Below are 16,284 nucleotides of genomic sequence, written 5' to 3' on the forward strand. Positions count from 1 at the left end.
ATTTAAGAGGCTCTGCCCATGATGAGCAAGCACTGAATAATTGGAACTTGACCTCGTGTGACCCATTTCCCTTCCACCAAAAAGACTGCCTACTTCCACCTCCGTAACATTGCCTGTCTCTGCCCCACCTCAGCTTATCTAGTGCTGAAACCTTCATCCATGCTTTTGTTACCTCCATACTCGACTATTCCAATGCTCTCCTGGCTGGCCTCCCATCTTCCACCCTCCATAAACTTAAGCTCATCCAAAACTCTGCTGCCCGTATCCTAGTCCTGGTCATCCATCACCCCTATGCTTGCTGACCAAGGAACTATAAACTAATCTACCTCCAAGGGACTATAAACTAATCTACCACCAAGGAACTATAAACTAATCTACCTCCAAGGGACTATAAACTAATCTACCTCCAAGGAACTATAAACTAATCTATTAACTTTTAAAACTTAAATAAAAAAAACTAAGTAATTACTAATTATTTCAAAATCAAGCTAAATCTATTTACTAAATATAATCTAGATTTCAAGTGATTCTATAAATCCTAGAAATAAACTACTGATAATAAATAAATAAATAAAAATGAGAAATGGCAGTATAGGCTCTGTATCGGAACTGTAACATGTGGGAGTTTGTGAACAGCGAGACTTTCCCGGATTGCTACATCTGCAGTAAATGTCTCTGACATGAGACACTCAGGCTCAGAGTGTTTGAGCTGGACTGCGAGTTAGAGACACTCTGACACATATGGGAGGGGGATGTTAGTTAGCAGGATGGTGGGGACCTAACAGGTAGAGAAGGAGGTCCGACAGACACTGGTATTATCCAACAGATACGAGGTACTTGATAGCTGTGAGCATAAGGTTTAAGGCTGCAGGGTGGATGCCCAGAGTGCAAACCATGGCACCGTGGAGTATGAGGCAGCCCAAGGCGGGGAGGATCAGAATAGAAAAGTTGGAGTCATAGGGGATTATATAATCAGGGGGATAGATAGTGTCTTCTGCGGTCGCAAATGAGAGTCCAGGAAGGTGTGTTGCCTACCTGCTGCAAGGGTAAAGGACATCTTGGAGCAACTGGAGAGGAACTTGGAAAGGGAGAGGGAGGATCCCGTTGTCGTGGTCCAATGATATAAGGAAGAACAAGGGGGAGGTCCTGCTAAAGGAATATCAGAAGGAAGGAGCTAAATTAAAAAGCAGGACCTCACAGGTGGTAATCTCAGGATTACTGCCCGAGCCACGTGCTAATTGGCATAGGGATAGGCAGATCAGGAAGGCGAATGCGAGGCTGAAAGAGTGGTGTGGGAAGGAGGGGTTCCATTTCATGAGACACTGGCACCAGGACTAGGAAGGAGCTGTACTGCTGGGACGGGCTCCACCTGAATCAGAATGGGACCAGAGTACGAGTGGAAATAATAAATAGGGCGGTGGATAAGGCTTTTAACTAGCAAAATGGAAGAAGGGATCAGGCAGCAATAACAAAAGCCTAAAGATAAAAGAAACAGGAGATGAGTGTAAAAGTCAGACCAGGGTAAGGAATTAACATAAATGGTCAAGGAACAAATACAATTATAAAACAGAAGTACAAAAGGACTGTTGAAAATAAAGTAAAAGGAATAACTATTAAAGACGAATTAAACTGCCTGTACAGCAATTTACTCAGCGTCCAAAATAAAACAGGGAAGCTGGATGCAATAATCCATAGCAACGAACCAGGAGTAGTAGGAATGACTGAAACATGACTACATAAAGAACAGGACTGGCAACTAAATATTGCAGGTTATAACATAATCAGAAAAGATAGGGAAGAAAGAATGGGAGGGGGTGGAATAGCTGTACTAATTAGAGATAACATAATGGCAGTAGAAAAAAGGGACATCACTAACAGAACGATAGAAACAGAATCCATATGGATTGAAATAAAAGATAAGAAGGGATCGATCATGCTAATAGGTATATTCGACAGACCACTCAATAGTGGAATGGAAGTGGAGGGTGAAATATGTAGACAAATGTATGAAACGGGTAAAAAACATTGAATAATAATCATGGGAGATTTTAACTACCTCCAAATAAACCAGCAAGAAGAGGTAGGTAAAGGGGTACAGGGAATGGAGTTTTTACATTGTGTGCAGGATGCCTTTCTTACCCTGTATGTAAAAAGCCCAATAAGAGAGGAAGCATTGCTGGATCTAATAATGGGAAATGAACCAGAACAGATAAGAGAAGTAAGTGTAGGGGAAAATCTAGGCAATAGAGATCACAACATAATAAGGTTTAAGATAAAGATTGAGAAGAAGATAAGTGAGAGCAAAGACTAAAGTAATAAATTGGTATAAGGTGATTTTAAAGGGAAGAAAATGGAACTAGGCAAAATAAACAGGAAAAATTTACTGACAAACAAAGAAACAGTGGGAAATATTTAAAATGGTGATCAATAGAGTCCAGGAGAAATATATCCCACTAAAAAGCAAGAACAAACTAGCCAGTAATGATGCACCATGGATGAATACAGAAATAAGGGCAAGATTGAAACTAAAGTAAAAGGCATACACTAAGCACATAGACAACAAAGGAGAAGATGACAAAAGGGAATACGAAAAGGATAGGAAAGAAATCAATAGACAATTAGGAAGGCAAAGGGAAACTAGAAAATTAAATTATCAAGGAATATAAGAAGAAATAAAGTATTCTACAGACACATAAATAACAAAAGAAAAATCTGGATAGGGATAGGGCCACTAAGGGATACACATGATAAACTCACAGATAACGACAGCGAAATGGCAGAAATATTAAATAAATACTTTGCCTCAGTATTTACCAGAGAGGCTTAAATGGTGGGCATGACAAAAAAATATAAAGACATTTAAGATAGAAAGGGAGGAGATAATTGATGAACTAATCAATCTTAGAGAGGATAAATCCCCTGGTCTGGATGCATTGCATCCGTGCATATTAAATGTAGTTAGGGAAGAGATAGCTGGGGCACTATTACATATATATAAAAATTCATTTGCAAAGGGAACAATGCCAGAGGACTGGCAGACAGCTAATATTATTCCTATATTTAAAAAGGGAGATAGAACAAGCCCAGGGAACTATAGACCAATTAACTTAATGTCAGTGGTTGGAAAGATAATGGAATCCTCACCCAAAGATGTAGTAGAAAAATATCTAGAAACCGAAAATTTAATAAAGAAATTTAATAAAGAATAGTTAGCGTGGATTTCAAAAGGTCATGACTGACCAACCTTATTGTATTCTTTGAAGTAACAGGAAGGGTAGACAAGAGTAATGTAGTAGATGTAATATATTTGCATTTTCAAAAGGCCTTCGATAAGGTCTCCATAGTAGACTCATGACTAAGGTCAGAGCACGTGGAGTCAGGGGACAAGTAGTAGAATGGATAGCAAGCTGGCCAAAAACGGAAAACAAAGGTAGTTACTCAGACTGGCAAAAGGTGGGAAGTGATGTTCCACAAGGATTGGTGTCAGGACTACAGTTGTTCACCATTTACATAAAGGATTTGGACAAGGGAATTGGAACTACAATTTCAAAATTTGCGGATGACACCAAATTGGGAGTTTAGTTAATACTGAGAAGGACTGTGACAAAATGCAGGAAGACATTAATAAATTTGCAGAATGGGCATGTAATTGGCAAATGAATTTCAATATAGGTAAGTGTGAGGTGGTACATTTTGGTAGGAAGAATAAGAAAGCCACATACTGCTTGGAAAATCAGAGTCTAAATGGGATAGAGGAGCAGAGGGATCTGGGGGTACAGATACACAAATCACTGAAAGTCGTGATGCAGGTTTTTAAGGCCATATATAAAGCAAACAAAGCACTGGGGTTCATTTCTAGAGGGATAGAACTGAAAAGCAGGGAAGTTGTGTTAAACTTATATAGAGCCTTGGTTAGACCACACGTGAAGTACTGTGAACATTTCTGGTCTCCATATTCAAAAAATGATATGGAGGCACTGGAGAAGGTGCAAAAAATGATTTACTAGGATGATACCAGAACTGAGAGGTTATTCCTATCAGGAAAGATTGAACAGGCTGTGGCTCTTTTCTCTAGAAAAAAAGACTGAGTGGTGACCTGATAGAGGTCTTTAAGATTATGAAAGAATTTGATAGGGTAGATGTAGAAAAGATGTTGCCACTTGCGCGGAGACCAGAACTAGGGGCCATAAATATAAGATAGTCAATACTAAATCCAATAGGGAATTTAGGAGAAACTTCTTTACCCAGAGAGTGGTTAGAATGTGGAACTGACTACCACAAGGTGTAGTTGAGGTGACTAGCCTAGATACATTTAAGGGGAAGCTAGATAAACAAATGAGGGAGAAAGGAATAGAAGGATATGTTAATGGGGTTAAATGAAGAAGGGTAGAGGAGGCTCGTGTGGAGCATAAACACTGGCATGGACCTGTTGGGCTGAATGGCCTGTTTCTGTGCTGTACATTCTATGTAATTCTATGTACATTGGCTCCTAGTCTATCAATGCCTTGATTTTAAAATTCGCATCCTTGTGGTCAAACCACTCCATGGCCTCGTCCTTCCCTATCTCAATGATCTCCTCCTGTTCTACAACCCTCCAAGAACACCGCGTTCCTCCAATTCTGGCATCTTGTGCACCCCCACTCACTTCGTCCCACCATTGGTGACCGTGTTTTCAGCCATTTAGGCCCTAAACTCTGGAAATCCCTCCCTAAACCTCTATGCCTCTCCACTTCTTCCTCCTCCTTTAAGATCCTCATTAAAACCTACCTGTTTGACCATGCTTTTAGTCATCCCTCCTAATATCTCCTTCTTTGGCTTGGTGTCAATTTTTGTCTGGTTACGTTCCTGTGAACAGCCTTGGGACATTTTCCTACGTTAAAGGCACTATATAAATGTAATTTGTTAACTAATTTGTAATGTGTTTAATTTTGACAGGAACACAGAGGCAGGCAAACAAATTGCCTATTGCCCAATGTAAATTATGCAAATTGGGTCCCACACTGTTTTTCACAATTTTGGGCAAGATTCCATCCCCAGCACGGTGTGCTTCTCAAATGGGTGCATGACAGGGAAACGGGCCTAGCCTGCGTTAGAGTGTCTCTTGAAGCAAGGATACTGTTCTTCTGGACAGTTTTTGAAGTTTAGATTTTTGGCAGTGTACATTTCTCTGCTTTCTCTACTTATACACTGAACATTTTGCATAGATTTTTTCGCCCTCTATATTGCTGCCTTTTGCTGTAAGGCTACTTTTGGCAAAGACACACTTTGGAGTCTGTGTTTACAGACCTCAACACTCCTACCTGACCAGGTCAGAGGGCACCAGGCTTCAGGACCTACGCTTCACTCCAGAGGCAGTGATCAACCTATGCCATCTTCTTCTGTCTGACTTATTCACTTCAACGACTGGCATTGTTCCTCCTACAGCTGTGAAGGTCACTATGGTATTAAGCTTTTATGTAACAGAATCCTTCCAAGCCACGACGAGACATTTGCCAGATAAGTCAGTCTGCTGTTTATTTCTGTATTAAGCAAGTGAGTGACATCATTGTGTGACATGCCAGGAGAAAATTGGGTATGGTAGCATAGTGGTTATGTTACTGGACTAGTAATTCAGAGGCCTGGTACTAATAATCCGGAGTCATGAGTTCAAATTCTGCCACCTCAGCAGTTGGGGAATTTAAATTCAATTAATTAAATAAAACCTGGAATAAAAAAATACTAGTATCAGTAATGGTGGCCATGAAACTACTGGATTGTCGTAAAAACCCTTCTGGTTCACTAATGTCCTTTAGGGAAGGAAACCTGCCGTCCTTACCCAGTCTGGCCTAAATGTGACTCCAGACCCACAGCAATGTGGTTGATTCTTAATCGCCCTCTGAAATGGCCTAGCAAGCCACTCGGTTGTTCAAGAAGGCGGCTCACCACCACCTTCTCAAAGGCAATTAGGGATGGGCAATAAATGCTGGCCTTGCCAGCGATGCCCACATCCCATGAACGAATTTTAAAAAAACACTTTCATCACTTTCTCAATTGAAGTGAGACACCGACTGGAATACCATTATTGCCTGGCAGGTTTCCCAAGAGTCGAAGGTGTTATAAATCTCCACATATGAATTCCAATGCATACATCAATAGGAAGAGGTACCACTCCATAGAAGTGGTTTTAGATGGCAGAAATTTCATCCTACATGATAATTAATACCTGTTATTGGGGGAGCAGCCTTGATGCTTTCATTCTGCAGCAGCACATGTTCCCTGCATTATTTGATGGTTGCCAGAAAATGGGAAACCAGGGCTACCCTTTGCAATCAGAAACCCCACACATAGCAGCAGAGTGCAGATACAATGGGGCCGCTGCAACCCCCTGAGGTACTGTTGAGCACACAATATGGATGCTTAAAGCAATTATTCCATTATTTGGACTACTCAGTCAAGTTGCTGCTCTATAATCAAAGGTCATCAGCATCTGCAGTATGCTGTGAAATTTTTTGACATCTGAAGTGGAATGAACATGCAGCAGGATGATGAGAAGGTCCATGGCTCTGCAGCCCTACAGGAAGAGGAAGAGGACAACAATAATGGAGAGGATATCCTGCTGTGGAGATTGGACTGAAACTCTGTTGTCCACAGCTGTGCCTGGTAATGGAAAATTTTGCTCCTGTCCAACTTTAGTTCTTCATGTGAACATCCAGACATTACAGCCCTAAGAATATTTTGTCTATGCCCTCCAATCAAACTGTGCTTCCATTTTTTCAGCCCTCTCTCAGCAATGATTGCCTTTCCACAGCCCTACCCTATGCTGTCCATGCATTAGCACTATTCACAATGCATATATGCTTTAAACTCCCAGGAAGCTGTGGAAGCTACATCATTAGATAAATTTAAAACAGAAATAGACAGTTTCCTAGAAGTAAAGGGAATTAGGGGTTATGGGGAGCGGGCAGGAAATTGGACATGAAGCTGAGTTCGGATCGGTCAATGCCCTGTGGGTGGCGGAGAGGGCCCAGGGGCTATGTGGCCGGGTCCTGCTCCGACTTCTTGTGTTCTTTAGATTTGTGGTTGGGATCAGATCAGCCATGATCTTATTGAATGGCGGAGCAGGCTCGAGGGGCCGATTGGCCTACTCCTGCTCCAATTTCTTATGTTCTTATGTTCTTATGTGTGCTTATCCGACTCAACTGTAGGAAAGTGCTGCCAGTGGGAGGGGTAACTGCGGTGGAAGGTCGCTTTGGGTCCAACACCTTGTTGGGATGGTCCTAACCTTGAATCTCTGGGCGCTACATGTAATGTCTCTTCAACATTTAGAGCCACATCTGGCAATGCAGTGTCTGCAAGCAACTATCTGCTTCCTGTGACTTCCTCGATCTTTTGTTGGATGTGGTTGGAGTGGGAGGATGTGTAGATGGCTTAAGGGGAAGTGGCCTCATCGAGTTCATCAAGTTCTTCTCCCGCCACAGCCCAATATGAGCAGTCTGTAAGATGTCATCAATATGGTAAAGCCTACCATCGCTGCTGTTTCCAAATGATCATGCAGTGAAAGGGAGGAAGTGAAATATGAGCGGTAAGCTGGTGTCAGGGGAGTAGAGGATACGTGTGGGGATGTATAGCCAGAGGAGATCGCTGAGGTAGGGTGGGGCGAGCTCATGGAAGGGTTTGAAAGTGAGGATAGGATCTTTAAATCAATTCCCTGGAACATGGGGAGCCAGTGGAGGCTGGCAAGGGTTGGGGTAATTTATGCAGGTAAGGACTTTGGCTGTGGCATTTTGGATAAGTTGTAACTGCTGGGTTGTGGAGTCAGGAAAGCCACTGATAAAGGCATGGGTTTTAGCTGGAATGGAGAGCAGATAAGGTGAAGGCAGATGAAAGTAGATGAAAGCATTGTTGATAATGGAATGGATGCAGTGGAACAAAAAAATCAGCTGATGATCAAGCAGTAAACCAAGATTACACACCTCTGGATTTAGTCTGAGAGGTTGATGGAATCAAGGCCAGGGGAATGCAAGTGCTGCCAACTTTCAGTTCTGCCAACGTTAAACTGGATTAAATTTTAACTCATCTATATGTTAAGGTCAGACAGGAGAATGGAGAGTGTAGAAACTGCCTTGGGACTGATGAAGCAGGTGGAGAGGTATAGTTGGATGTTGTCAGTATACACGTGGAAGTTGACCCCATGATGTTGCAGAGGGATAGCATATAGATAACAAAGAGGAGTGAACCACCTTTGCATCACAGCCTGGTACTTCATGAAGCAACCAATCTTTTGCAACAATATACCATTGAGCACTGCACCCCCTCCCCACCCCTCCCACGTTAAGAGGGTCAGCTTATCTGGAACAGATGTCGGGCCCACCTAAAATCCCTCCCTCCGCGCCCCCACACACAATGGGCGAGGTGTTCAATTACCAGTGCGATTCATGTTGACAAATTGCCAATCAAATTTAAATGAGGCACAAATCTGAAAAGGATTGGTGCTTCGCACTGATGTCATCGAGTGAGCAACTTTGGGTCAGCCCACCCACTTAGCACCTGTTTTGTGCGCAAGTTGAAAGTCTCCCCACGTGTCTTTTGAGAGAAAGAGAGAAGGTTGGAGATAAGGTAAATGTAAGGACTTGCACAACACCAAGTTATAGTCCAACAGTTTTATTTTAAATCACAAGCTTTCGGAGCTCACCTCCTTCGTCAGGTGAGTGAAGGGATTCTAAAAACGCATAGCATATATATACATATACCTTTGTCCACCCCAGTCCATCACCGGCATCTCCACATCACGGAGATAAGGTAATAATTGGAGAGAATAGTTTTGATGGTGTTTTTTTGAGGAAGGGATAATAACAGCCATTTTGAAGGAGGAATAAACAAATAATAGAAATCCTTCTGCTCTCCAACCCTGCCCCCCCTCCACCCCCCGGGATTGCATAGTTGTTCATCCATTTTGAGTAGCATCTCAATAACAATATTACAAACTTCTTTCAGAGACTCAGAGTCAAACATGTTCATTTTGTCAATTGTTGGTGACTAATTGCTAAACAATAACTTCAAAGATGTTGGACTCTCAGTCTTTGCAGAAGGTTCTAGATTATGACAGATTGTCACTTAAGGCAAACAGCCACGAGTGGGACAGCAACAGGAAAATGTACTGTTATTTTGTTTGTTTTTACGTATACATTTACAAGTGTTATGTTTCAGTGTGTGAGTACACACATGCATGCATCGGCTTGAATGCGGATACGAATAACACTGCTAGTGAACGGAAATTTCCCATTAACCAAGTGAGGCTACTAACTACTTCTAGGTTAAATGCTCAATATTCAAGCAATAGTCTTGCTAGGTTTGCACCCCAACTAAAGGAATACCCTCAAATAAACAATGGGAATAAACAAATATTTCAGCTTTTCACACAGATAAATTCTGTGTAAATATAGGGTCATTTTTGATGGGTTTTTATCTTCTTGAAGTTTAATCAGGAAAGTCAGAATTAATATCTATCAAAGAGAAAGAGTTTAATTTTCATCCATTCTAATTCAAACATGGCTCTTTGAGGCAGTAGGACAGTCTTTTTCAAAAGACCACTGCTCTTCAGAATTTGTTTTATAATTTTTGAAATAGACACACTTTCTTCGTTTACAATAAGCATGAGATTATAACTTTTATTGCTGGATCACAAAAAATACATCTGCATAGTATTCTTCGTATGACATTATAAAAATGACCTTGGGACATGGGGCTGAGTTTTCAAATGGAAGTCCGGGTGCGTTGGGGGCGGGAGGGGGCAACGAAAATCAGGAAAATCCGGAGTGGGTAAGGAAGCCGACGGCTTCTGATATTTAAAGCAGTCATTAAGATAGTTAAAGCTGTTAAAGTACTTAATCTTATGGTGATTGAGATAGGGGAAGGATTTTCATTCTGCCTCAGTGTGTTTCCTGTGCTGTATGAAACACTCCATGGTGAAAGAGCTATGTTTCAGCCGGCAGCCATTTGTACATTTAAATCCCTGTTTGACAGATGGGGATAAAAGATGAGTTATTGCAGCAGGGCACTCAGTTCTCTCAGACAAACTTTTGGCTGGGATATCTTTGCTTTTAGACTGAGAATTCTTGGTTTCCACTCAGAATTGTTCTGTTAAAACATATTGACCAACTTTCCGGACCCCCTCAAACTGACACCATCAGGATGGGAGGTGCGATGGCTCCCATACCTGTGCCACCATTCCACTCATGCGGGAGTTGGATTCCTTCATCCTCTGTGCTATTGTGGAGATTGTGTGTGGTATCTGTTCCAATACCTCGCAATTGTACTACTGTCCCTCGATCATTCTCCTTTTAAAGGATGACCACTGGAATTCAGATCTGCGTCCAGCTGAGCAGAGCTTGGAGAGGAATGCGCCCACCGACGCGGACTCTCCACCGCTGCCCCTGCCACCAGTGTGCGCTCGTGCTCACGTGTGGTGGCTCACCAGGTGCCAACCCAACTAACTGACTACTAGGACCCACCGAGGTGTGAGTGTCTGCACTGGTGGATGGCTCACTAAGATGTGACGGTGCATCTTCAGAGGCAGGGAACTCCTCTGAGGAATCGCCCTCTCCCGCCACTACGGTCGTTGAAGGGCCTGTAAGAGAACAGAAGGCAATATTAAGCATCATCACAGATGTGTCATGTTGCGATGAGCATACTGAGGTGTTCAACATGCCAATCATTGTTAACATCAATTCATGTGTGTGATGAATGTTGAAGTTGTGTCACCAGACGTTTGTGGGATGCCAGTCTCGGTGTCCCCGACGGACTGGCAGATCTGCAGGGCCTCCTCCTCCGTGACTGTGAGGACTATTATTTGTTGTGGCCCCGCTCCAGTCCTCGCCTCTTCCGTGCATTCTGAGCTCTCTTCTCCCAGAAGGGGAGAAAGTACAGACGTGTGAGTGAGTGTTGGTGAAGTGGCCAACCGATGAGTGCATTGGTTTGGGTGAGGCTGACCGTGAAAGAGGTGCATCAGAGGGTGAGTATGAGACAGAGTCATCACATTGGATCAGGATTGGGGTGAGTGGTAATAGTGGGGTCACAAATGGGGAGGTGAGGAAGTGCTCAGGAAGTGAAGGTAAGTTGAGGATGAGCCTTAAGTGGGTGTGAGGAGTGATGTGACAGAGTAGTCCTGGCTGTGCAGAATGAGTTGTGAAGGGGGAGGGGTTTGATGTGCGCCACGGAATGCAGGAGAATCAGTAAGTGTATTCACTTTTGCTGACTAGTTAGGTCATTGAAACGCTTCCTGCACTGGACCCAAGTGCAGAAGATGTTGCTGCTGCTGGTGACCTCCTCTGCCACCTCAAGCCAGGCCTTTTTGGTGGCAGAAGCAGGGCACTTCCTCCTGTCAGCCGGATAAAACAGTTCCCTCCTCCTCCTCAACCCGACCAGTAGCACCTGAAGTGAGGCATCATTAAATCTTGGAGCAGCCTTGCCCCTGTGCTGCTCCATTATGTTTTTTTGATCTTTGCTCCAGCAAAAGCCATTGGAGCAATTGGAGCCTTTAAATGTAGACGCTCCAGCTGACAGCCTGTTATGCGGGTGTGCAGTCCACTCACTGCTGCTATCCGACCGCCCTTTGAAAATTGAGCCCATGGTATTTTTACATTTTGAGACAAAAGCTTTGCCTGGTTCTGAAAGAACAAGAAGAAAATCATTATCCAATTAATCTTGTAAATCCAGAAGGGCATCCATTAATAGTCCTGCAAAAAAAAATGTCAGTATGGAGATGGTTTAAAAATAACACTTCAATTCTGATGTATTTTTGTAGCAAGAATACAAACTGTGCCTCCTGGGGCTTTTTATAAGGTGACAGCAACTGCCTTCAAATCTAATGAGCAAATTGATAATGCATAATGTCATATTTTTGTTTACTGTGGGACTGTGCCCTTACTATTTCAAAGTCAATGCTGATGAAAGTCTGCTCTTCTGTATGTAAATACAAGCAACACAATGAGCTATAGAAATAAGTAATAAAAATGACTGGAGCATGTTTTAGGAGAGGAAGAACAAACAATGTATTATCCTTAGAGACCCTGGAGGAAAATGTGGCAGAAGACAGTTGAATAAATGGTTGCTACTTAATAACAAGGCAGAGTAGTGCTGCTCTGTGGAATTCTTGATAACTGAGCTATGCAGAATTACAGTTGTGATCAAATTGAGGGAAAGTGACGTCTTTCTAAATCAGTAGCTCTCTGAAGTAATTGTCACACTGTGTAATGGAAGAATGGTCTAGTCTCTAGTTTGCACCAATTAGATCCTTTAGCATTCCTTGTCAGTTTATAAAGTCTTCTGCTTGGCTGTGGCAGTAGCGCTCTTCTGAAGATTGGCTGCAGAAAGATAATTCTTCTGTGATTCAGAATGCCACACTTATCAGAGTATGCATATTACCAGGTGAGAATCAGGTACATTATGATGAACAGTTTGGTTTTTGCAGCTGATTGTAGCAGTGAACTGATAAATTCAAATATTTAATACTTTCTCGTGTTGACTGAGGCACACATGGTCCCTCTGTGTTCAATAGTGCAACAGTTCCCAATGGCACAACGGGAAGAACCTGAAGAAGTTATGTTTGTTTATGTGTGTATGTGTGTACGACAAGGCTCAGTACAATTACAGTCTAGCAATGTGACCTCAATTGGATTCAATTATTACCATTGATATTTTAAAGTCTTTCGCTAAGAGATAAATTACTCAATGTTTCAGGACACTGTTTCCTTGTGAAAGTAGAGGTGATATCTTTGCCATATTTAAAGACAGATACATTAATGGATTAAACAGTAAAATTTCTTTACTTTGAAAATGATAAAACTTATATATCCATTATAATAAGTACCACAAATAGGTCAATAATCTAGAAAATTGAATTCGTGTTATTTGTCACGGATTCTAAAATATGTGGACAATATCTAATTACACTGTGTGGGGGGGGGGGCAGAGATTTCCTCTGGTGCTATGTGTAACAGTCATAACCCTGTTCTTTTTAAACAGGTTTATAATTTTATTACACATAACGCACACAGAAAGTCTTTCCCCATTATTTTATTAAGGGGAAATGTTTTTATGATTCTGTTTCAGTCTCGTTCTGCAGGGTTCTGAAGAGAATAACCCATCAGAACAGTGTGGTTAGTCTAGAGTATAATAAGATTGCTAAAGCAATAACTGAGTAGTTTATTGTGAATTTAGCAAGAGAAAGTTAAAACCTTCAAAGAAAAATAAGTTTATTTAGTCATTTTTGAGACATCCATTTGCATGAATCTCTTTACACATCACAGAGTTAATACATGTCATGAGGGAATCAGATAGCATACTTTCAAACATGCTCAAGGCCATGGAAACCTTTGTTTTGTTGTATTTAAAACTCACATTGGACATTCTTAAAGATCAAAACAAAAGCAGAATGGTTGATGTTACCATTTTCCCTTCTCTAGTATTTCAGTTTTATCTCTGTTATTGCATAGATGCGGCAACAGCTATAATAAAGTCCCTGGAATGGTTGAAGGTATGGTCCTGTTGGCTACAGTAACCATGCTAGAAGTGTGTCTTTGTAATGTGTTGCCATGGACACAAATACATAAAGTAATTTGCTTTATACCCATCGACTATCATTTTTACAATAAGATATAAATGAAGAGTCTTCAAAGTTTTTCACATTACTTTCAACAGGTCCAGACACACTTGGAAAACCCAACAAAGTACCATATCCACCAGACACAGAGGCAACAGGTGAAACAGTACCTGGCACTGGGCACCAAGCTTTCCAATCAGGCCCTCTCCATTTCTCATTCACACCCAGGAGAATCTGTTGGAGCAACTCATATTATGAGAAATGGCCATATTTCCCCTGGCAATGAAAATAATACACCTGGCAGTCCAATCACACTGCTATCTCTAGGAACAAATCATGAAAATGAGGTAATCTTTCTTTTAGTATTTTTTCATATTTTTCTTACGTTTGTTTAGTTATAGTGCAGAGAAAAATTAAGAGTGTTTCTGTAATCTTTATTCAACATATTTAAATGATGAATAAGAGCTTGCATGTAAGTCCTAACTGCAGAACATTTTGTAAGTTTTTCTAATGAGCTATTTCTGGATCATACAATAAGCTATTTCATCTCTTGTTTTTTTATCCCCCCAATTCTTAGGAATTTGTTTTAAAAGTGTTATTAATGGGAGCATTGCAGTACTAATTTATTTAATGCATATTGTGAAATGCCACATCTTTAAGTAGCATAGTCTTCACATAAAAATGATTAGAAATATACAATGCAGTAATGTAAATCCAGCTCATGGAATTGAAGGCAAATTATTGACCTGGTTAGGAGGATGGTTAGACGGTAGAAGACAGAGAGTAGGGATAATGGGTATGTACTTGAATTGGAAGGAAGTGACTAATGGTGTCTCACAAGGATCTGTGCTGGGGCCTCAACTATTCACTATAATTATTAATGACTTAGATTACACAATAGAGAGCTAAATATCCAAGTTTGCCGATGGCACAAAGATTGGTGGCATAGTAAGTGGTGTAGACGGGAGCATAAAATTACAAAGAGATATTGATAGATTAAGTGAGTGGGCACAACTGAGGCAGATGGATTTCAACACAGGTAAGTGTGAGGTCATCCATTTTGGACCAAAAAAGGATAGATCTGAGTATATTCTTATGGTGAAAAGCTAGGAACAGTGGATGTCCAAAGAGATTTAGGGGTCCATGTACACAGATCACTACAATGTAGTAGTCAGGTACAAAAACTGATCAAAAAGGCTAATGGAATATTAGCTTTTATAACTAGAGGGCTAGAATATAAAGGGGAGGAAGTTTTGCTGCAGCTATACAAAGCCCTGGTTAGACCACATCTAGAGTACTGTGTACAGTTTTGGGCACCGTACCTTAGAAAGGATATTTTGGTCTTGGAAGGTGTGCAGCACAGATTCACCAGAAAGTTACCAGGGCTCCAAAGGTTAGATTATGAGGAGAGATTACATTAACTAGGCTTGTATTCCCTGGAATATAGAAGGCTAAGGGGTGATTTGATTGACGTTTTTAGGATTTTGAAAGGAATTGATAGGGTAGATAGAGGGAAACATTTTCCCGCTGGTGGGGGAGTCTAGGACAAGGGGACATAACCTTAAAATCAGAGCCAGGCCATTCATGAGAGAAGTTAGGAAACACTTCTTCACGCAAAGGGTGGTCGAAGTGTGGAACTCTCTTCCATAAAAAGCAGTGGATGCTAGCTCAATTAATAATTTTAAATCTGAGATCGATAGATTTTTGCTGGTCAAGGGTATTAAGGGAAATGGAGCTAAGGCGGGTGGATGGAGTTAGGATACAGATCAGCCATGATGTCATTGAATGGCAGAACAGGCTCGAGGGGCTGAATGGCCTACTCCTGTTCCTATGTTCCTCTGTTCCTAAAATGTATCATTCTATTACTTGGCTGTGCATTTTTCAGAGTGAAGTTTTTCCACAGCGTAATTGAAGCTTCACAAAGTCAGAGGAACTAAATGATTTGCAGAAAGGTGTTTGGCATTGATTTTAGGAGATGTCTATGCAAGTCATTGGATTCCTTCAACTTTGAGGAATTCAGAGGCTATGTGAAAGTCATACAGCTCTATCCACCTATCACTCACATGAATTATTATGATAAAAATGACATATTATGACATAAATCTTCTGATTCTACTCCCACCTCAAACGTAAAAATAAAATTGGCAAATACATTTTCTTGGAGACAATGAGCCTTTCAATTGTAATAAAATTATGTTAAGATCTGGCTTCCAGCATACACAGGCTGCCAAGCTGGCATTTCCATCAGTAACACTGGAGAGGAGGGAACACGTACAAACTGCTGAGTTCAGGGAAGGAGGACTAGTGCAATTTCCTGCAAGTTATACATTTGGGGATTTTTGTTTTTCTCTTGAAAAGTCAGTAATTTTATTTTAACTGGTCCCAACTGGCTGTCCTTTTAGGTTCTAAATGCAGACATAAAAGTTTGTTAAAATATTTTGGTTTTAGTTAAAAAAAAAGTAATTTGTGCCAATGATGAATCATAAAACAAGCTTTGATGAAGGATAACATTTATAAAAGTAGATTCTTAATTTATTAAAAAAAGTTAATTTATTTTCTTCCCTGTTTTGCCATGCATCTTCTCCAGTTCAGAGGACAGGTTGGAAACTTTCTCCAAGCCCTTCAATAGTGCCATTGTTCAGCTACTTGTGAGGAGATGTGTGAGGGTGTCTTTTGTGATTCTTTCTGTTATTGTTCCCTCTCCC

General features: G+C 41.2%; 1 protein-coding gene across 3 annotated transcripts in view; it reads left to right on the plus strand.

The window, feature by feature from the left end:
* The window catches only part of LOC137334687 (transcription factor EC-like), a 63,447-nt gene that overhangs the window by 27,290 nt on the left and 19,873 nt on the right, over positions 1-16,284 (plus strand). For all 3 annotated transcript variants that reach the window (XM_067999550.1, XM_067999551.1, XM_067999552.1), the window contains exon 2: positions 13,678-13,926. In XM_067999550.1, coding sequence (XP_067855651.1) covers positions 13,678-13,926 — 249 coding nt within the window. The remainder of the gene's footprint in view (positions 1-13,677; positions 13,927-16,284) is intronic.

The sequence above is a fragment of the Heptranchias perlo genome, chromosome 18 (assembly GCF_035084215.1).
Source record: "Heptranchias perlo isolate sHepPer1 chromosome 18, sHepPer1.hap1, whole genome shotgun sequence".
Taxonomy (NCBI): domain Eukaryota; kingdom Metazoa; phylum Chordata; class Chondrichthyes; order Hexanchiformes; family Hexanchidae; genus Heptranchias; species Heptranchias perlo.